Source organism: Oryx dammah, unplaced genomic scaffold (genome assembly GCF_014754425.2).
Source record: "Oryx dammah isolate SB20612 unplaced genomic scaffold, SCBI_Odam_1.1 HiC_scaffold_26, whole genome shotgun sequence".
NCBI lineage: Eukaryota > Metazoa > Chordata > Mammalia > Artiodactyla > Bovidae > Oryx > Oryx dammah.
In genome coordinates this window covers 932,761-954,615 of record NW_024070210.1, presented here as the reverse complement: position 1 = coordinate 954,615, position 21,855 = coordinate 932,761, and the positions used below count along the sequence as shown (strand labels likewise).

The following is a 21,855-nucleotide window of genomic DNA, read 5'->3' as shown; positions in this document are numbered from 1 at the left end:
GACGTGCCTCCCTGGGATGCCTGAGCAGAGAGACGGGCCGGCCCAGGACCGTGGGGCGCTGCAGATGTGCCTCTCCGGGATGCCTGAGCAGAGAGATGGGCCGGCCTGGGGCCACGGGGCGCTGCAGACGTGCCTCCCTGGGATGCCTGAGCAGAGAGACGGGCCGGCCCGGGGCCGTGGGGTGCTGCAGACGTGCCTCTCCGGGATGCCTGAGCAGAGAGATGGGCCGGCCTGGGGCCGCGGGGTGCTGCAGACCTCCTGCCATGCGGAGGAAATTAACCTGCACTCGGTTAAGGCACTATCAGCGTGTTAGCTACTTCTGGATTCACCTCTCATAACACAGACACCGAAAGGCAGAGCCCCGGAGCCCTCTTACCTGCTCCACTACATAGACAGCAACAAGCGGGCATGACTGCGCCTCTAGGAAGTGCAGGAGGGGAAACGAGAGGAAGGCAGCTCACTGAGAAGGTCGAGCAGGATGGGGTGCTGGGGGCAGACTCGGCCCAGGTGTGGGGCGGTACGGCTGGGGAAATGCAGGGAGGCCAGGGGTTACGGAGAAAAAGTGAAAAGTCAACAGAATCTGGAAACTGATTTAGGGGAGGGGGATGCGGGATGAGAGTGATGATCGCACGGCCGTAATGAGGGAAAGGAGTCGGTGTGTGCGGAGGAGGTGGACGACGATCAGAGAGGAGGTGTGTTCCAACAGCTCCGCTCAGCTAGTTCACTGCAACACAACCACTAACGCTTAAATGTATACACAGAAACAGTCAAGGGTTTGAGTGCTTTTCTTCCTCCTTTGCTAAGGGGAATGATGAATATCAACTGTCTCCCTGATAAACAAAAGGAGCTCATAGCTGAAACAGTCTGTTCTGAACCAAAAAGCCAGACGCTATAAACAAGCGTGCATCCTTGTTTTCTTCTGCGACAGAGGCTAACGCCCTCATCATCCTCAGTGAGAAACGTTCACGGAAGCTTAACTGGTACAGAGCTCCATTCCAGGTGCACCAGGGAAATAGCAGCCCTCATAAAGACAGAGTCTCAGGGCCGCCAGGAGCTCGGGAAGCACCTAGTTGAGGTCCTCAAAGGAGAGGCTGCCAATCAATCACCTCAAAACTCTTCTTTTTGCTTTCGGGCAGGGAAACTGGGGGAAGGACACCCTGGATAAAAGGGGCACAGACTCCCCCTTCCTGGCAGCCAAGCCCAAGGGTGAATGAAGAAGGAAAGAGATAGGAGTGTGTCATGTGACCTGAGTATGGCCAATCAGGGGCTCCCGCCACAGAGCTGCCTCCAGAGGCCAGGGCAGGGGAGCCGGCTGCTGGAAGCTGGTTTCTGTGGCTGGGCCTGGGGCCACAGTAGCAGCCGGGTCGGTGGAAGCCCTCCAGACTTAACTGTATCCTCCCAAACTGGGGCAGGAGCCTCCTTAATCTCTGTTCACTCCTGATCTTGAGCCTTCCGTGGGTTCTGGATGCTAAATGGTTTGCACTGGTAGATGCCTTTCCTGCTTGAAAGAATGAGTTGGGCTCTGTTAGCTACAACCTTGTCATGGGTTCCAAGATCACTGCAGATGGTGACGGCAGCCATGAAATTAAAAGACGCTCCTTGGAAGAAAAGCTATGACGAACCTAGACAGCATATTAAAAAGCATAGACATCACTTTGCCAACAAAGTTCCATCTAGTCAAGGCTATGGTTTTTCCAGTAGTCATGTATGGATGTGAGAGTTGGACCATAAAGAAAGCTGAGTGCTGAAGAATTGATACTTTGAACTGTGGTGTTGGAGAAGATTCTTGAGAGTCCCTTGGACTGCAAGGAGACCCAACCAGTCCATCCTAAAGAAGATCAGTCCTGAATATTCACTGGAAGGACTGATGGTGAAGCTGAAACTCCAATACTTTGGCTACATCATTCAAAGAGCTGACTCATTGGAAAAGACTCTGATGCTGGGAAAGATTGAAGGCAGGCGGAGAAGGGGACGACAGAGGCTGAGATGGCTGGATGGCATCACCGGCTGGATGGCATCACCGACTGGATGGACATGAGTCTGAGCAAGCTCCGGGAGTTGGTGATGGACAGGGAGGCCTGGCGTGCTGCAGTCCATGGGGTAGCAGAGTGGGGCACGACTGAGCAACTGAACTGAACTGAAGGCCATGAAGGTGTGCCCAGGCTCCACTCATAACAAGCCCTACCTCCCAGCCCCCAACAAGCAGTTGTACTGCTTCTGCCTGCGAACCTTCCAGAATAGGAGAGTCACCGGAACAGCAGCCAGAAACAAAGGATCTAGGCTTCACCACAGATCCCTGCTGCTGAGTCGCTTCAGTCGTGTCCGACTCTGTGCGACCCCATAGACGGCAGCCCACCAGGCTCCCCCGTCCCTGGGATTCTCCAGGCAAGAACACTGGAGTGGGTTGCCATTTCCTTCTCCAATGCAGGAAAGTGAAAAGTGTAAGTGAAGTCGCTCAGTCGTGTCCGACTGTTTCCGATGCCATGGACTGTAACTCACCAGGCTCCTCTGTCCATGGGATTCTCCAGGCAAGAACACTGGAGTGGGTTGCCATGCCCTTCTCCAGGGGATCTTCCCGACCCAGGGACAGAATCCCTGTCTCCTACACTGGCAGGCAGATTCTCTACTCCTGAGCCACCAGGGGTGCCCATATCACTTACTAAGGAAATAATAAAGCGGATACTCTAGCTCCCCAGGCGGAGCAGTGGTAAGGAATTCGCCTGCCGATGCAGGAGAGGCAGGTTTGATCCCTGGGTCAGGAAGAGCCCCTGGAGAAGGGAACGGCACCCCACTCCAGTCTTCTTCCCTGGAGAATCCCATGGACAGAGGAGCCTGGTGGGCTACAGTCCACGGGGTCGCGAAGAGTCAGACGTGACTGAGTGACTAACACTTCCAATAAGTGGTATGGAGTGAATGTTTGTGTCCCCCTAAAATTCATACGTTGAAACCTAACCCCCCATGTGACATTAGGGGACCCTGGTCAGGAGGGTGGAGCCACAGAGAGATCCCTTGCTCCTTCAGACACGGTGGGCAGTCTGCAACCCGGACGTGAGCCTTTACTAGACAGCAAATCTGCCAGTCACGCTCTTGGACTTCCCAGACTCCAGAACTACGAGAACTAAAAGCTTTTTATGTACAAGCGACCCAGCCCGCGGTACTCTGTTACTGCAGCCCAGACGGCTGAGGCCACAAGCTCTTGGCTAACACTGCAGCCAGGCGCTGTTCTGATTGCTTTATGAGAACCGCCTCATCCTGGTCAGGTGACCCGACGAGGCCCAACAGACGGTTGTTCAGTCACTGAGTCGTGCCTGGCTCCTTTCGACCCCATGGACTGCAGCACTGTCTGCTGGAGTTTGCTCAGACTCATGTCCCTCGAGTCAGTGATGACGTCCACACAGGTACTGTTCCACTTACAGAGAGGGCGGCGGAGCGGAGCTCCACACAGGACCGCGCCTGGGCTCAGAGCGCAGGGAGAGCAGGATCTACGCCCAGCGGTCTGCTGCAGAGCTGGGGCCACAGCTCCCCCTGCCTCTGAGAGCTCCTTACGGACAAGCCGCTCGAACGGCTAGGCCCCCTCTCACCCCATAAAGCAAAGTTTGGCTAAATAAAAGCCTCCTAAAAATGCCACACGTTTCCTGAACTATTCCTGAGATTCAGCAATATGCCCTTGTTTCCGCGTCCTCTGAGGACTGGGGTCTTTTCAGCTTGCAGGATTTTCAAGAAACTACAGATCTCACGGTGTCCGCTAGCACCGCAGTGCCATCTCAAAGGCACACAGTTTGATAAAGACAGGCCGTGGTTTCCTCTACGTGCAGACCTTTCACAGGCCTCCCCCAGCTCAGACCCCTTCCTCGTTACTGTAACAACACACATTCCAGTATAAGCTGTAGGGGTGCTATAAAGACAGACAGGAAATGCAAGCCAACAATTACAAATTAACCCTTTGCGCTGATTCCGAAATATCCCAGCTCTGGCCTCACAGCGGATGGCTGTCCTCCTGAGGGCTCTTGGCAGCCTTTCTGAGAGCTGGCTCGGAAGAGTGCCCAGACAGCTCCAGCTGCTCCTGAGGTCCTGATGCCAAGCATCCCGCTAAGCCACGGAGCGTGTCCTCCTCAACGTGCCTGTGAATGCTGAGGTTACATAAGTCTCTAAGCGGCTCAGGTCAGTGGTCAGCAGGCGTGCGTGCACGCTCAGTCACCTCAGTCGCGTCCGACTCTTTGCGACCCCGTGGACAGTAGCCCGTGGACAGTAGCCCACCAGGCCCCTCTGGCCGTGGGATTCTCCAGGCAAGGGTCCTGGAGTGGGTGGCCAGGCCCTCCTCCAGGGCTTCTTCCTGACCCGGGGACTGAACCAGCGTCTTCTGCATTGCAGGTGGAGTTCTGTACCGCTGAGCTACCAGGGAAGCCCCGCAGGTCAGCATCACAAAGGAAACCCTCTTCCAGAGAACGCATCCAAGTGCAAGGGGGGCTGGGAGGGTCACGGGGCATTTGCCATCCACAGCCTCTGCTCCTTAGACCAGGTGTTTGCTCACCTTGATTCTGTTTAACTGTACCTTTTAAGCATCCTAGTCATATCTGTATGTGATAGAGTAAAAATTTCCAGTTTCTTCCTTCTTAAAAATTTTTACTATTGAAAAATTTCAAACTAAGACAAAGACGGGGAAATAACAAAATAAAACCCCAAGTACCTGTCACCTTATTTCAACTATCAACTCAATTCTCAATCTTTTTTTAAGAAATATTTATTTATTTGGCTGCACTTGTCTTAGTTATGACATGTGGGGTCTAGTTCCCTGACCAGGGATTGAACCTGGGCTGCTGTCTTGGGAGTGCAGGCTTAGCCACCAGACCACCAGGGAAGCCCCTCAATTCTAAATCTTGTTTCATGCATATCCCTAACACATTTCTCCCCAACATATTATTTTGATGCAGATCATAGCATAACATCTTGTCCATAAATTTTAAATTTCCAGTCTTAATAAAGTAGGGAGATTGGGAAGAGACTGCTAAGTCACTTCAGTCATGTCCGACTCTGTGCAACCCCATAGAGAGCAGCCCACCAGGCTCCCCCATCTCTGGGATTCTCCAGGCAAGAACACTGGAGTGGGTTGCCATTTCCTTCTCCAATGCATGAAAGTGAAAAGTGAAAGGGAAGTCGCTCAGTCGTGTCCGACTCTTCGCGACCCCATGGACTGCAGCCCACCAGGCTCCCCTGTCCATGGGATTTTCCAGGCAAGAGAAGTGGAGTTGGGGTGCCATCACCTTCTCCGTCGGAAGAGACTATGTGCTACAAAGTAACACATTTCAGTAATGGCTCCAGTCTAAGAGAAGTGCAGATGAAAATGGACTTTTAAGAAGATGTAAGCTTTTGGGGGCGAAGCCAGATGGGAGTGGGTGCACGTAAGAGGCAGCCTCGGTCACCAAGGCCCAGGCAGGCCAGTGGCTGGAGAAGAGGCACAGGACGTGCTGACTCCATGCCAGCTCCCCCCTTATCAGCCAGAGCCTCACTGTGGGGTTAAAGGAAGGAACGCATGAAAACGCTCAGAAGACAGACTTCCTGCCAGTCCCGCGGTTAAGACTGTGCTTCCAATTCGGGGGCTCAGGTTCGATCCCTGGACAGGGAACTAAAATCACACATGCCACACAGCTCGACACAAAAATAAATACTAACAAATAAATAAAAATTTAAAATGCTTAGAAGAGTGGCTGGCGCAGGGTAAAGTCAATAAGCATGTTGCTGTTGGTGTTGCTTTCGTCAGAGAAGCAGGTGCTGCGGCAGGACCAGGTCTGCCGTGGGGAGCCCCGGGACCGGGGTGCCAGTGGAGGCAGAGGAGGGTGAGAGGGAGCCCCCAAGCGGGAAAGGGGAAGGAGAGCTGGATGCTGGCCTTTCTCCTCTTCCAGTGTCCAGCGGAGAGACGGCGGTGCAGGCCAGGGTCCACATATCCCTGAGTCACCCACATGCAACATGGCATCACCTCCAAACCGTCTCCCTCATGAGAAAAGGAGGGTTTGGCGACAGTTATTTTTCTACCAGGAAAGAGAGGCCCGCTCACTGTCAACATCCTGCTGCCACCTCGCGAAATCCCAGATAACATTCATTTAATACCAAGAATATCTGGGAGAACAGTTATTAGACTCTAGCTGGCATCCTAATCATTTGAGTGGTAGTCAAAATGTCACTTCCGAAACTGTGATTTCCTTTCGGTAGCAAGAGCTCATCCTTTCCCGTGCCCTATTTTGGCTCTTCCTCAATCAGCCATCTCTGAGGGGGCTCCAGGAATGAGAAGTTCTTCTGGCACAGAGAAAAGGGTTTAGCAATTACCTTCCCAGCCCAGTGACATGAACCGGGTGCACGGCAGTGCCGGCTGTATGATACCGCGAGCAAGGAAACGCCAACATCTATTTTTGGAATTCGAGGGTGAGCTTCAGCCTCCAAAAACCCGTGGGGGAGGGGGGATGGATACAATAATCAGATACTCCCCCCAAATTTAGCCTGGAGCTGAAGTCTGAAATCCACCACTATTAAAATAGAACAAATAGCACAGTGAACTCCCTTATTCACCTCTGTGGACGTGACGGGCACCTCCTAGAAGTTCTCATAAACTGGATTCTTCAGCCAACCAAGTAGGAAGGTTTTCTTTGCTTCATCATAGTTACTTAATGAGTCAAGTAATCACTGTGACTCCTGGCAGCTGTGTGACAATTTTTAATAATTGAATATGGTATATGATATTTCATTTGTTTTAACATTAGCAATAAAAAACTAAGCAATTTAGATTTTTAAGACCATTATCTTAAACCCATGGATTGACATAATCAGAGAAAGTGCTGACCTCTGAGATGATCTCTTCCTGTTCATACTTTACTAAGGATGTGGAAACTAAGCCTCAGAGAAGAGACAGAACCTGCCCAGGGTCACACAGTGGCACACCTGAAATCAGAATCCAGGTCTCACGATGCTCAGCTCAGAGCCCTTATTTCTAAAGCAACTAACTATATTGATAAAAGTACAAATTACAGTTCAAGAGATCAACTCTACAAAGAGTCTGGGGCCAAGAAAAGCTTCTACAAAGGCAGGCTGATGGGACTCTCAGCTACAAATAAAAGTCCTCCCACCCAGCTTTGAGAAAATATAGACAGCATCCGTCAAGGTTTGCTCAAGTTTTCTCCCCTTAAGTTGGAAATAAAATTGAGCTAACCCCACATCCATGCCCCCGCTTCCCGCTTCTCTTTTTGCCCTGTAACGGTGATACGGCAGAGGAGTTTCTAGCTCTGTTGCTTTGGCAAATGCTTAAACTGGAGGCCACCGCTGCCCCTGGCCACAGCGGGAGGAGTAGAGAGTGGGTTGTTTTTCAAAGGTCACAGGCTTTATTATAGAGCACGAACACTGGACGCCACCCTCCGGCACACTCTCCCTTCAGCTATACGAAGCAACTGGGTCGAGTCTGCACGGTGGTGACGCTGGAGTTTAAGTGTTTTTATTTAGACTCTATTAATGGAAGAGGCGGGCTTCCCAGGTGGCTCAGTGGTAAAGAAGCCGCCTGCCAATGCGGGAGACGTGGGTTCGATCCCTGATCTGGGAAGACTCCCCTGGAGAAGGAAATGACAACCCACACCTGTATTCACGCCTGAAAAATCCCATGGACAGAGGAGCCTGGCAGGATACAGTCCATGGGGTCGCAAAGAGTCAGACACGACTTAGCAACCGAACAGCAGCCAGCAGCGGAGGGAGAGGCTGCCAGTCTTCACCTAATGACTCACCCATCTGGCCTTGTTGTGGATGCTAATTCTGCTGGGCACACAGTTCTAGACTGACTGTGGACTGTATTTTCTTAGTATTTTCTGATTTCCATTGTAACTGCTGATTTGTTGTCAGTCAACATGTCATAACTTAAAAAATACTCTTTCACCTACAGGTGCTTTTTTTTTCTATTTTTGTTATTTTTATGAGAACAGTGATTTTGGGGGGGGGTGTTTGTTTGTTTACTCTATATCATCAAAATCCAGAATAATGTCTGGTGATAGCTTCTCAATAAATACTTCTTGAATGAAAAAAAACCACAAAGTTTGCACAGTGAGTGAAGGGTCCCCAGGGCTCTGTGCAAACACTGCTCCAGCCATCCTTTCACTGAGTAGCTCTCTGCTATTCTTATAAATGAGCCACTTACTCAAGGAATGGGCATTTCAGTCCTCAGCCTCCTCCCTCCTCAGCTGCACTCACCTTCTGGTCTTTCCATCTCCCCTGGCTCCAACCACCAGGGACCTCAGAGTGCCCCCAAACACGTGCAAGACCTAAGGAGGGGAGTAGGGAGCCCCAGGTTCTCCCCAGGGGTGTGTCTTATACAAAATAGGCGCTCGGTGAACGCTTGAACATAGATCCAGCGCCAGGATCTATTCTTTCCGATGGCCTGTAAGGTGTGTGTATGTGGCCGGGGCAGGAGGAGGGGAGGGGGGGCTGGCACAGAGAAAGAAAGAGGCGTTGTGAGAAGCACAGCGAAATACAAAGAATCCAGAGTTGATGCCATAACAGAAACAATGAAGAGTCAAAGCAATCTTGAAAAAGAGCAACGTTGGGAAACACAGCTTCCCAACTTTAAAGCTTATCATAAAGGAATGGCAACAAAAACAGTGTGGACTGTCCTAAGAATAAGCATGCAGACCGACAGGGCAGAACGGAAGCCTGGAGATACACCCACACATCTGCTGCCTAATGGACTGTTGACAAGGGCACCAAACCCAACCAATGGGGGAAAGAACAGCCTCTAAGACAGTGTTGCCAGGAAAACTGAATTTCCACATGTGAAAGAATGAGGTTGGAGCCCCACCTGACACGGTAGACAAAAATTAGCTCAAAATGGGTCAACAAGCTACACATATGAGCAAATCCAAACAGTTTCTTAAAAAAGAAAAAAAAACCATAAAATTCTTATAGGAAAATATAGGTAATAATCTTCATGACCTTGGATTTGGCAATGGATTCTTAGATATAACACCAAAGCAAGAGCAACAAAAGAAAAAAAATGAACACGAGGCTTCCCTGGAACTGCAAACTCGTGTGCGTCAAAGAGCATTTTCAAGAAAGAGGACGGCAACCGCTGAATGGGAAAGTATGTTTGCAGATCATACATCTGCCAAGACTTTCACCTACACTAAATAAAGACCGCCCGTAACTCAACAACAAAAAGACAAACAACCCAGCTGAGACACAGGCAAACGTCCTGAACAGACGTCTGTCCAGACAAGATACACAAATGACGAGGACGCACATGAAAAGACGTTCAGCGTCATTAGTCAGGAGGCAGACACACAGCGAGGTACCGCTTCCGTTACCAGAACGGCTATGATAAAACGAACAAAAACAAACAACAACAGAAATACACATGTTGGTGAGGAATTTGAATCCTTGTGCCTTTCTGTTTGGAATGCAAAATGGTGCAGCTGCTGTGAAAAACAGTTCGGTAGTTCTTCAGAAAGTTAAAAAAGAATTACCATATGACCTGGCAATTTCACTCTTGAATATAAGAAAACAGGAACTCAGACACGTGTCTACCAGTGTCCATAGCAGCATTATTCACAATAGCTAAAATGTGAAAACAATCCATGTGTCCATCAGTAGAAGCATGAACAAAGTGTGGCCTACACACACAGTGGGTACTACTCAGCTGTGAAGAAGAGTGGAACTTTGATCTACGCTACCAGATATATCTTTATGACACTGAACCTTGAAAACACTAGACTACCCGAAATCAGCCAGAAACAAAACATCAACAAAACATATGATTCCATGCATATAATGTACCCAGAACAGGCAAGATTCATGGACACAGAAATTAGCTGAGAAGCACCAGGTTATGGAAGCTGCGGGAATGGGGAGCATTGCTTAGCAGATAACGATCAAGTTTGGAAACAGACATGATAGCTTCTCAGTGCTGTGAATCTAGTTAATGCCGCTGAATTATACACATTTAAAAGGTTAATTTGGCATTAAGGCAAAAAATTTTTTCCTTGAGGGCCGTAAGAAGAAAACAATGAAGCTTAATTCAAAAACATATTCATGTTGGTGGGGTTGTAGGTACCAGTGGCCGTGCAGCGGCTGAGATTCTCTGGGGCAGGACTGTCAATAAAAATGGTGGAGCTGATCCCTCTTGAGGCTGACCCCCAAAGCCGGGCCAGACCTGGGATCCGCACCAGTCAGTCTCGGTCCCAAGTGGGGCCCACCTCTTCCTCTGTGACCCAGTTCCCAAGTGAATGACCTTTAACCTTTGGGCCGACCTCTGGAAGCTACACTCATTGCACATCCAGGGACAGTTTACCCCCAAACCAAAGAAAAGCAGGATGAGAATGTCCACTGGTTTTGAAGGACTGGGAGACTCAGCAAGTTGTTGTTGGGTACCTGTAACAAACCAAGGCTTCCCCGGTGGCGCAGCAGTAAAGAATGTGCCTGCAGTGTGGGAGGCACGGGAGACAAGGCTTCGATCCCTGGGTCGGGAAGATCCCCGAGAGAAGGAAACGGCACCCCACTCCAGTATTCTTGCTGGGAAAACCCCATGGACAGAGGAGCCTGGCAGGCTCCAGTCCACGGGGTCGCAAAGTCAGACACGACTTTAGTGACTGAGCACGGAAACCAAACCACCTGCCTTCCTGTCTCAGAAGTCTGTGGCTCCCAGGCCATCAGGCCGCCCTAACACCTTCCGGAGACCCTGGCACGCAGGTCAAGGCTGGGTTTCTGCAGAGTGGGGCTGCATGACAGACCAAACGCTCATGTAAACTAACAAACAGTAGGCCAGGTAAGCAGATTTAGTTAGACCTTCAAGTGCTTTTCACGAGGCTCCCTGATTAAATGTTTGGGGGGTAGGGATGTGTAAATGTCCCTTCGGTACTAGCCAGACATTTCTACCCACAGAACTACAAGAGTTGTTGAGATTTACCATAAACAAATGAACACGAGCTCAGTGGGAAAGATAAAAATACCATTTCTGTCTTTAAAGCTGCCATGTCTAAGTAGAGGGGATACACACACCCTTCACAAAAGACCCCATAATGTTCCGGTAAAATGGAGCCATTAATAGTCAAGAAACAAGCCTCCTTCGCAGCTCGGGTTCATTCTCAAAAGCAAGGAAAGCGGTGCTTGTTGCTCCACTTTTAATAGCACAGGTTGTCATGCCAACTAGTGCTACTGTTTGAACCGAACGGGGAGAAAGGAGTGTTCCTTCCTACACAAGCCTTTCAGCAGGGCTCACATGAGTCTTTTTTGTTTAATTTATGTATTTGGTTGCGCTGGGTCTTAGCTGTGGCATGTGGCATCCAGCTCCCTGACCAGGGGTTGAGCCTGGGCCCCCTGCGTTGGGAGCACAGAGTATTAGCCACTGGACCACCAGGGCAGTCCCCACGTGAGTCTTTAAAAACACACAGACGCCTAGCACTGGAGGGACGGCAACCATCACGCTAGTATTTAAACCTGTCGGGATGAGGGTGGGACGCACCTTTGGTTTGAATTCCCTCTGTACACCGTGCTCCTCACCCAGGAGTTGGCTGAATAGCGCCCGAGAGAAAGAAGGGCATCGTGTGGGCACACACAGAGGTGGCCCTTCTCGAGATGCAAGAAGAGACTTCTGTCTCAAACAACAGAGACAGAGAGGAACGTGGCTCTGCTCCCCGAGTAAGCAGAGTTCTGTTTTTCAATTTTTAGATATTTATTTTTATTTTGGCCACGCTGCTCAGTGGGAATGTGGGATCTTACTTCCGCAACCAAGTATTGAATCGGCGCCCCCTGCATTAGAAGCATGGGATCTTAAGCACGGGACCACCCAGGAGGTCCCCAAGCACAGCTCTTGAAGGGCAGAGTCCGCACAGCACTTACAAGCCATGCAAAGCTGTCAGTGACAGGAGGGGCGAGGAGCAGACTGGCTGGGAGCCGAGGCAGTCACCCCGGCCTCTTCCTGCTGGCAGGAGGACCTGGGTCAGCGGGTCCTGACGCAGGAGTGTTGCTGTTGCTTGGGGACAAGAAAAGGGAGGAGGGCGAGAGGAGGGGGTGAGCAGGAGGCAAGACCACTCTCTCACAGCAGCCTGGTGGTGTTGACTCCTCTGTTCATGAAAGGTCCCAGCCGGCACAAAGGTGACCCCTGCATATCGGGGCCTGGCAACCTGCCTCCACACTTTCCACCCAGTGTCCTCTCCTCCTCTCTGCCCTCCCGCCTCTCTGACCTTGATGGTAAGGCTGTCCCTCTGCTCTTCGATGTTTTAACTCCTCTCAGGCCTTGCGGAGCCAGTTCACACATTGGCTGCTGCGATGCTCCCTGGTGACCACCTGGCCAGCTCCACGGCACCTGGCCTAGAGCCTTTACCTGCAGTCAACACACCTTCACTATCCAGCCTTCTCTAATTGGCTGCCTCTCCATGTGCTTGTTCCTGATGACTGGAAGTTTCTGTAAAGGTCAGGTCCCTCCTGTATACTTAGCTGCTTGCCTGGTGCCGGGCAAGTCCTGTGCAGAGTGGTGGGGACATGAGGCTGTGGTTTAATGCAATCTGCGCACTGGGCTCTGTTCTGAGCCCTTTGAATGGATTAGCAAACAAGCCTCAGAATGATATGAGATGGGTGTGAGTATTATCCCTGTTTTACAGAACACAAGACTGAGGCATAAGAGGTTAATGACTTGCTGGAATCGTGTAACTAGTAAGTGGCAAATCAGGAACTCAAACCCAAGCTCTCCGATTTCAGGGCCTGGGTCCAGGACACATGAGGTTGCTGACTTAGGTTTGGGCGTTGAGGTGGCTGGGCTGGGGGGGTGGTGTCAATGGAGGAGAGAAGAATGATTGGGAATATTCACAATAAAACATTTATAATATTATTCCATTCCTTGAAACTTACAAAGATGTACATGTATTTACTCAATAAGGCATAGGTTCAAAATTATAACAAAATTATGATGTAACATTATTAAAGGCAAAATTTAGAAATATCCTAAATCACTATAAACCAGAACTGGTTACATAAATTTTAATACACTCAAACAATGGAATACTATACAGCTATATAAAATGATGAAGTTACGTACAGTCACTGTCTGTATCTATTTTTGAATAAAAGTTTCATGAAGTGTAAAAAAAAAAGAGATATGAAAAGCTGATCTCTAACACGTCAGTGGGCACTCAACTGTCTCTAAAGAGTGGGATTCTCTGTGACTTGTTCCTTTTCTATACTGTATCTATTGTTCAACTCTTCAAGGAGTCTGCTGGGCCGTTGCCTATGGCAGGAGGACCATGAAGTCAATTTCATTCTAGGAGGAAAAGGAAAGCAAAACAAAATAAAAAGAGGGAGAAAAAGAAGGGGCAAGGGGAAAAGCCATGAAATGTTTTTCAACAGAGGGTGTTTAAGAAAGACCACTGTGGTGACGATGCACGAGACGAAGATGGGATATGAACTACCACACCGTGAATGGAGACGACGATAATCCCTGAAAAAAGCAGCGCTGTAGGGAGTTGAAAGCCTAGCTACCCCAGCGCAGCACTCTTTGTCAGTCAAATGCCTGCCAACTGACAAATGGAGAAACAAATCTCAGTCTACCCATACGATGGCATGTTGTCAGCCAAGAGGATGGATTCACGTTAGAAGACAGAAGAACCTGAAAACATTAGGCCAGTGAAAGCATAATAAGCTCAGAAGATCATATACGGGACGACTCTATTCATATGAAACACAGTAAGTCACCCACATGTGACCTTCAAGTCACACACGTTCACAGACGCAAGTGTGTGTCCCGTCAGTACCAAGTGTGAGTGAGGCTGCAGCCAGCCCTCCATCCCGTCGCTGGTGACCCTTCAACCCTCTCCAGTCAATAACTCTTCTTGCCTGTTCACTCGATGGCCAGCCTCTGTATGCCAGTGGTTGTACGCACTAGTGTGTTTTCAAGGTACTGTACTGTAAAATTTAAAATGTTTTGCTACTTTTTTTTAATGGATTATTTGTGTGAAAGGTATTAGAAACCCATTACAGTACAGTACTATATAGCTAACTGTGTTAGTTGATATCTAGACTATGTTGGACTTACGAACACGCTCTCGGAACGGAACTCCTTTGTATGTTGGGGACTTATATTCAAAACAGCTAAATTCACAGAGTCAAAAATCAGATTAGCAGCTGACAGGGCTTGGCAGGAAGGAGAAATGATGAACAAATACTTATGGGGATGGGGTTTCCTTTCAGGGTGATGAAAGTGTTTTGAAATTAAGAGGTGATGATTGCCCAATAGTAGGACAGTATTAAATGCCACTGTATTGAACCTTCTAAAATGGTTAAGTATATGTTTTATAAATTTACCTCAATTAAAAACAGTTCACTTAGCCTTTTAACCTGAAGTCCTCAGAAAATGGAAGGGCCAATGAGAAGGAAAAAAGAAAGAAAACAGCAGCAAATGAGGGAAGCAGGACAGTTTCAGTAGGACCTGAGAGGAAAGGGCAGTGGGGGGTGTCCGTGGTCAACCAAGGGTGGACCGAGCCCCCGTCCCCAGGAGGAGAGCTCTCCAAAGACAGGCCTAGCCTGCGAGATGCTCTGCATTTTCGCCTTCCTCCCACGACAGCCCTACTTAGATCTGAGACAACGCAGATACCAAATGTCTGCTGGGGAAAGCTCCATCTGCAAGCCCAAGTAGAAATAGCAAGAAAAACTAAGGCCGAGGACTCAAATCCTTCGTGACTGTATGCAGAACCTGCACGGAGACTGTCCCATCAGGCACCCAGATGGTGAGTGCCTGCTGCTTTGGCTGTCTCTTCTGGACTAGGGGTCACTCACCCGCAGGGACCCCACCTCGATCCAGATACTGCACCCCCAGCCCTAATCACAGCCCCCAGCACAGAATCGGGGCCTGCATATATACGGGATTTAGAAAACGAATGTCCTCCATTTTCTGTATTTGATCCACTGACTTTCTTAGCGCGTAAAGCACTGACGTGGCGCAAAAGCCAAAAGGCCCCAAACGCTCCCACTGTTCAAGGCGACCCCGCGCCGTATCCACAGGGTCCATGCGACTGGTGCGGAGAAATTCCGATCAAGGCTCTGCCGACCAACCAGACTGCCCGGGGCCTGGGGTGTCAGGGCGTGACCACGGGACCAAGCGAGGCGTGAGGTCAAGGTGAGAGCGACCCGGATTCCGCGCCAGGCCGCAGCACACGCCAGGGGGCCCGCAGCACACGCCAGGGGGCCCGCAGCACACGCCAGGGGGCCGCCGGCTCACAGCGGAATGCCGCTAGGCGACGGCCGTCCGCCAGAGCCGCTCGTGGCACGAGGATACGCCTGCGGGCAGCGGCCGCCCAGCCCGTCCGCCACGCCCGCCACCCCGGCCTCCTCACACCTGTTTCGGACACAGGCGAATTTCGAGCCGGGGGCCGGTTCTGTGGCCGCACGATGGGAGGAGCGCGGTCGTGCAGGCCGCACGCAGCCTTGGACGCGCGAGGCTTTTCGCGGTTGCCGGGGCGGGGTGGGAAGTCCACCCGAAAAGAAGTAAGCTGCGCGCTGCGTGGCGCTCTCCCCGGTGCAGGCGGTGGACAGGAACTCAGCCGGCCAGGAGGACAGGGTCCCCGGCCGCCGAAGCCCGCGGGCCCACCCCAGGCCTGGGACGTGCCCGGTGCGCACCCCGGGACAGGAACGTCTGGGCGCGTCGCTTCATCTGAGCCCGTTTGTGGGGGGCTTTTTTTCCCCTTTTTTTCCTGAAGCCTGAGTAACCGTCGCCCTTACAGTCACCAAACCAAAGGCTGCAAACAGATGGGAGCCACGGAGGCTCGTCTGCTCCCCGAGGCCCTGCCTAAAGCGGCGGTGCAGCGGCGGCGACAGGGTGAGCCGCGCCCGACGGCAGCCAGGCTGACGGTGTCTCATTGCCCGTCCGCGGGCCCGGAGGCCGCTGCAACGCGCATAAATTTAGAGGAAACAAGGTGAATACCGTGGAAAGGTTCATCTGAACAAAAGGAGTGGTTTCTCTTTCCTCCTTTTCTTCTTACTCCTCTGGGGAAGAGAGAAATGCCCCTGTGACTGAGTCAGCCTCTCGGGGGTGGATCGGTGTTCTGGGCAGTCCCTCAGTACCGCAGAGGCATGGCCTCCGACTAGCCAGCTTCTCCGAAACTGTAACAGTCCAGCCGCCAGCCTGAATGCCTCGCAGCAGCTGAGGGAACGAGGCGGCAACGTCTGTAAGCAACCGGGGTCTCCTCAGGACGAGCGAAAGACTACACACGAAGGCACCGCTTACTCTCCCTTAAGCCTGTACGGGTTCACTCGACGCACCCTGGGCCGGAAGTCCCCCTCACTGGATGCACCCTGGGCCGGAAGTCCCCCTCACTGGACGCACCCTGGGCCGGAAGTGCCGGCTCACTCCGCGCACCCTGGGCCGGAAGTCGCCAGTGCGCCAGTAGTTATGCCTCAAAACTTGACATAAAATAAAACCAGCTTTACAAGGAAATTGATATCACAGGTGGGAGAATGGGGATCAGCATGGAAATCACACTGAAAAAGAAACGGCCTGAGAAACGCTTGCTTTCTCTTACACACAAACTCCGCCCCAGTGGGTTTATGGGCCACCGGTAGGAAGTGAGCACTAGTGAATCCCACTACCGCATTGAGCAGCCTGATTCCCATTTTGCAGAGAAGGAAACCAAAGTTAGATGAGGGCCCCGAGTGTACATGGCTGCCAGTGAGGGGGGCGGGGTGTGTGTGTGTGTGTGTGTGTGTGTGTGTGTGTGCGAAGACCAGGTCGCCCAGCTCCTCCAGCACTCACACCGCCAGCACCACCCACTGCCTGGAAGTCAACCAGACTCAAGGGCTGTACCTCTGACAGCATCTCATACTGGCCTCTTCTTCCAAGAGCAATGGTCAGTAAATCATAGACCACAGATGCGCTCTGTAAACTGATGAGACGGTCGCTCTTGTGCTCAGGTATCCTGCTCAGCACAGCGTCCCGGTTGGCCTGAAAACAACACGGAAGAGAGTTGGTGAGCTGGCCGTGCACACAGCTATCGCTTTGTGCAGGGAAGCCATTCAGGGCCTGCTGCCCCTGAGAGCTTGCCGAGGGCCTGGGGACAAGGGCACGAGTGAGTAAGGGGTCGTTTACTCAAGATCCCCAGAGCACCGCAGGACTCAGAAGGCCTGGAGGGCACTTGTCCGCATTGGCAGGCGTCTGGAGGAAGCTTCAGGAGTGGATGCCAAGCACAGTGGTTTCTCCTGGGCTCAGGCTCACAGCCAGCCACGCAGTAGACACAGCTGCGCTCGGGGGCAGCAGAATCGTCCATCAGATGAAGCCCTGCTGTGTCTCACTCATGGATCCTGCTTCTCCTCTACATGAAAGAGCAGGAGAAAATCCCCAGCCCCACACTTCCTATTGCCAAACGCTGTTATCAGGGCACATCAGTCCTACAGAGATGTATCGTCCTTTTCCTCTCTCACCCAAGCAACATTCGAATCTCTGTATGATAGCTTCACTGGAAAAGACTACAAAGACTCATTCAACTTTGTTCAGGGAAGCACAGAAAAGATGTAGAAGAGAAAGTAAGAAGCCAACAGACTTTGGTTTTAAAAGATGTTAGTGCAGAGGACTCGGAAGAACAAGGAGGCTTGTCTGTTTCACACCCCCACTGCTCAGCATAGAAATACCGCAGGCGCATTCAAGCTTATTCGTCTCATTTATCTAGAAATCAACTGCTCTCCATGGCAACTTGTTTTCATTACTTTTGCAATTCCTCCACCAATTCCTCCAAACACATCACATGTACTCGAGACTCTAAACGTAGCTCATTTTCCTTTTCGCCCTAACAGGGAGTTCAGTACCAATAAGGTAGACTTTGCCTGTCTTCTTTTCCCTTCTAATTAACAGAAAGCTCCAGACCTATCCACCCCTAGGAACACAGAAAGGGCCCTTCCATTTTCCCTGTGAAACTGGCTCTCAAGGGACCAGGGTCACTGGTCCCGGCAGCCCAACGTTTACCTTCCAGCCTGACACTTGGAAAGGCCATGCACACACCTTCTCACTCACTAATGAGACGGATGCTTTCTTTTGTGTGAGTCCAAGGCATTGACTTGTAGCCTCCTTAAAATGAGTACTTACTCATTTTAAAACTCCTTCCTCTTAAATGTCAAAGACAAATAAGAAATATATGAGACAGGCCACTTCCTACAAAGTGAGTCATCTCTTATGGAAACAAGCCTGCTTTTGAAAATTTCATTGTAAGTTTTTCCGGTTAGGAATGCCTTTGGAGCCAACAAAAGAGAGAGAAATAGGGCCTGCTATCAGTGGTCTCATTTGATTTATTTGCTCCAACTGTTCCATACTGAGACCAACCTGAGAGAGAAGGGAACACAACAAAACATTATTTAAGAAAGGTTTTCAGGTTATGCCAAATGCGTTCCTTTTTTCTTTTTAAAGAGAAGGTCTATCAGTGCCTTTTGATTAAAAAGGTACAGTACAGAATCTCAAGCAGGTCCACAAATAATAAATATCCCAGAATGCTGTCTCAGTGGTAATGGTGCTAAAATACAGTTCTGATAACTCCTTTCTCCTGGAGAAACTAATTTGATTTGAGGTAAGAACACAGTTCAACTCCAAATGAGTTCTTGTAGGCGGAGGGACCATTGACAAATTTATGTTTCTAAGTTAAAATCAGGACCAGAGGAGAATACAGTTTTCTCAGACACACACACACATACACAACACAGCAATTCTCATTTTGGTTCTGAAATTGAGCACATCTATTTTCTGTCTAAAAACTGGAAGAAAAAAAAATCAAGGGACATGAAAAAAGGCTTCCAAAGGCAACTTAGTTTAGATTTCTACCTACGTAACCATGGAATGATTTACAGGGAGAACATAACCGTCCTGGTTGGCAAACCTCGTCCTTATTTACTGTCATCATTTGGATTTCATCATCCTCTGAAGAGATTTTCTGGAAATTAAATACGACAGAGTCAAATTTGACTGCCTCCAGGGGATCCGAAATTTGAGTATTATTAGGGTCTGTCGCTGCAGTGAGCGAGCAGGAAAGTTAGACATCTACTCTGAGGGCATGCATTCTAGAGACGTCGCCAGCTTTCCCAAATTCCAAACTGCAATGCACACAGCCTGACAACAGAACACGGCATTTTCAATCAGAATTGTCCAAGAGGTCAAAAGTGCACGGTCACCGTGCTCTCAGCACTGTTCCACGTCACTGACCGAGACTGCCCAAAGGAAGCCAAACGGCAGGCTGTGAAGAGCCCCTCGAGGAGGAGGGAATGGCAGTGGGTGCTGCCCCCACCCCATCCCCCCACCACAGAACTGACGATGGAGCACGGCGCAATCTGCTCGTTTGAAGACCAGTTACAGGAGGCCACGGGTGCTGGCCCGTGCCAAGGCAGAGGAGAGCATGTAAATGACACCATCCGCAGTCACCAGCTGACAGTCAAGGAAAGATGAGCCATGGAGGCGACCTGTATCCTTCAGAGGAAGTGGAGCCAATGACGTCAAAGGGCTTCCAAATAAAAAGATTCGGTAACTCAAGCAGTCTCCCTGTTGTAAACATCTCAGGGCCATTTCACAGAAAAAGAAAACCCAAAGCTTTAAATTAAGGCAAGAAAGCTACCCGCCCTGCCCAACTCCAGCCTCTTCTGCCTCTTCTTCACTCAGCACCTGTTTCTAAGTCTTCTTCCCCAGAGGATATTTCATGCCTCCATTTAAACTGTAAGCTTGGAGTGCAGGGGACCACCTTCTCTTGCTTTAGTTACACCTCCTTTTTCTCCTTGTTTTTCCTCCTGCCTGCCGAGCAGGTTGGGAGTTATGGAAGGAGACAGAATGTCTGCTAGAAGGAGCAGGAGGCCACTGAAGGATGCCTCCAGTCCCTTGTCTAAATGAGTAGGTGGGCACAGGACCTTCCAAGCCCCGGGCTTGCTGTTCTGCTCAGGTGCTCAGCACACATCATTTAAGTGCCAAGGTACTAACTACTATGACCCATATTACTCTGGCATGCTTCAACCTGGGCCGTCACACCTGGCGACGTGCTAAGAAGAAACCCAGTAAGTGATGAATGATGAAATTCTAGACCTAAATTCGATCTCCTGGCCAAACACTAAGAAAACATCTCAAAGGAATCTGATGGTCTGGCAAAAACTCCCTCCCAACAGCAGAACCAGGTAACAGAGTGGGCTCTCCTGGCCTGGGACTCTGCAATGCCTAGGGAACAGGTCAGGGGTTGGAGAGAGGACCTGGGCGGGAACACAAGGCAGGTTCATCAGGCTGCTGCTATGGAAACCAAAGGTTCAATACAGCCACTGTTTCACCCCCAGATTCTCCCTCCCAAGACAAATGAAGAAGGCTCATAAAGGTTGACCCTTGAGGGCTTCTCCCCCACCCACCATTTAAGGTTCCATTGATGGTCATTTTAGCTGTAGTTACCCATATGCAACTGTGTTCTTGTTCAAGCAGTACTTTGTGGGTAAATGAATGAACTCAGATGCCTGCTAATTGCTAAGGCAAAGAGGAGCTTCATGCTTCAGGCCAACCCAGGGCCATTTCTAGCCAGCCCAAGAATTAGAAACATCTCTCTTTAAACCACTGTAATTATTTTTCCCACCAGGTATCCCCTTCAGAAAGTACTCTTCTTGTTTCTGCAAAGAAAGAGTCACTATCCTGATGGAGTCACCATATCAAAACAGAGACTAAAGGAATAGGAGAAAGAAAAATGTAAAAACACATTCTACTCACCATTGATTCACTAATCAGCAGTAACAACAGGGCTTCTTCAGTATTTTCTTGAGGACAAAAAATGCTGTATAAAGAAAATTCACTTTGATATACGGCAATTTCAAAGTAACACAAAATATATAACTAAGAGCAGGACTGAATGCTAACAGCTTCTAGATTTTTATCTAGTATAGAACCCATGAGAAATGCTGGATAATGGACACTTGAATTAATTTGTTTACTTCTGTGGTAATCTATGGAATTTATACATTTTAACTATGCATTTAAATAGGTAACAGGGTAAAGCTGTAGAAACCAAGTTAAAAGCCCAAGTAACATTTGTGACTACTATAGGGGCAGAAATTTTGATAAGTACAAACTGACATTGTCTCAATAACACAGACTTTCTCCTAAACCCATTATGAGTTATAAACTACAGACATTTCAGTACACGGTACCCTTCTTATATCTTACTTGCTAGCTGGCATATTGTATATTGTTATTTCAATGAAGTAGGAGATTGGAAGCAATTTTAGAGTTTGAATAATTCCTAGGATACTGTAAGAGTTTCATGAGCTAAGTGAGCTATCTTACAGAAACACACATGCTGTATTTTGGGGTAACATACAAGAACTGTCTTATTAATCAATTTTATGGAATTTAGCTAGACTCGACATCTTGGATTAAAAGGAAAGGCTTTTAGGCTCAGTGTTGCTCAGGATTATAGAACAATAAAAACCAAACATAACTCTGATCTCCATTCTCTATATCATATTTTTTTTTCTGATTTGAGCATTTTGAAAGACTTCCTGCAATTTTCTCCATTCTAAAGCTCTAGAATCCTTGAGTAGAACTGTGAATTGCATCACAAGTTGGGCCAAACTCAACTCTTGTTTTGTGGAATGCTAGCAGAATGCAGGAAGAATAAGCTTGGTTAAGGACTTCCCTGCTGGTCGGCGGTTAGGACTCCACGCTCCTAACGCAGGGGCACAGGTTCAGTCCCTGGCTGGGGAACTAAGATCCGCATGCTGTACAGCAGGGCCAAAAAAAGGACGTTAACTTGGTTAAAAACAAACAAACAAACTCCTGGATTTTGGGAGATGACTAAATAAAGACTAAATTTACACCTTCCCAGGTACTATTACATTTAACTTAAGAAAAGGGAT

At 49.5% G+C, this 21,855-nt stretch overlaps 1 protein-coding gene across 8 annotated transcripts in view; it reads right to left on the bottom strand.

Moving 5' to 3' along the window:
* TTC7B (tetratricopeptide repeat domain 7B) overlaps window positions 1-21,855 on the bottom strand; it is a 240,733-nt gene that overhangs the window by 99,462 nt on the left and 119,416 nt on the right. For 7 of the 8 annotated variants that reach the window (XM_040227474.1, XM_040227473.1, XM_040227472.1 and 4 more), the window contains 2 exons: window positions 20,711-20,774; window positions 16,811-16,948 (listed from right to left, as the gene is read on the bottom strand). In XM_040227474.1, the coding sequence (XP_040083408.1) occupies window positions 16,811-16,948; window positions 20,711-20,774 (202 nt within the window). The remainder of the gene's footprint in view (window positions 1-16,810; window positions 16,949-20,710; window positions 20,775-21,855) is intronic. The other variant, XM_040227476.1, reaches the window with a different exon arrangement.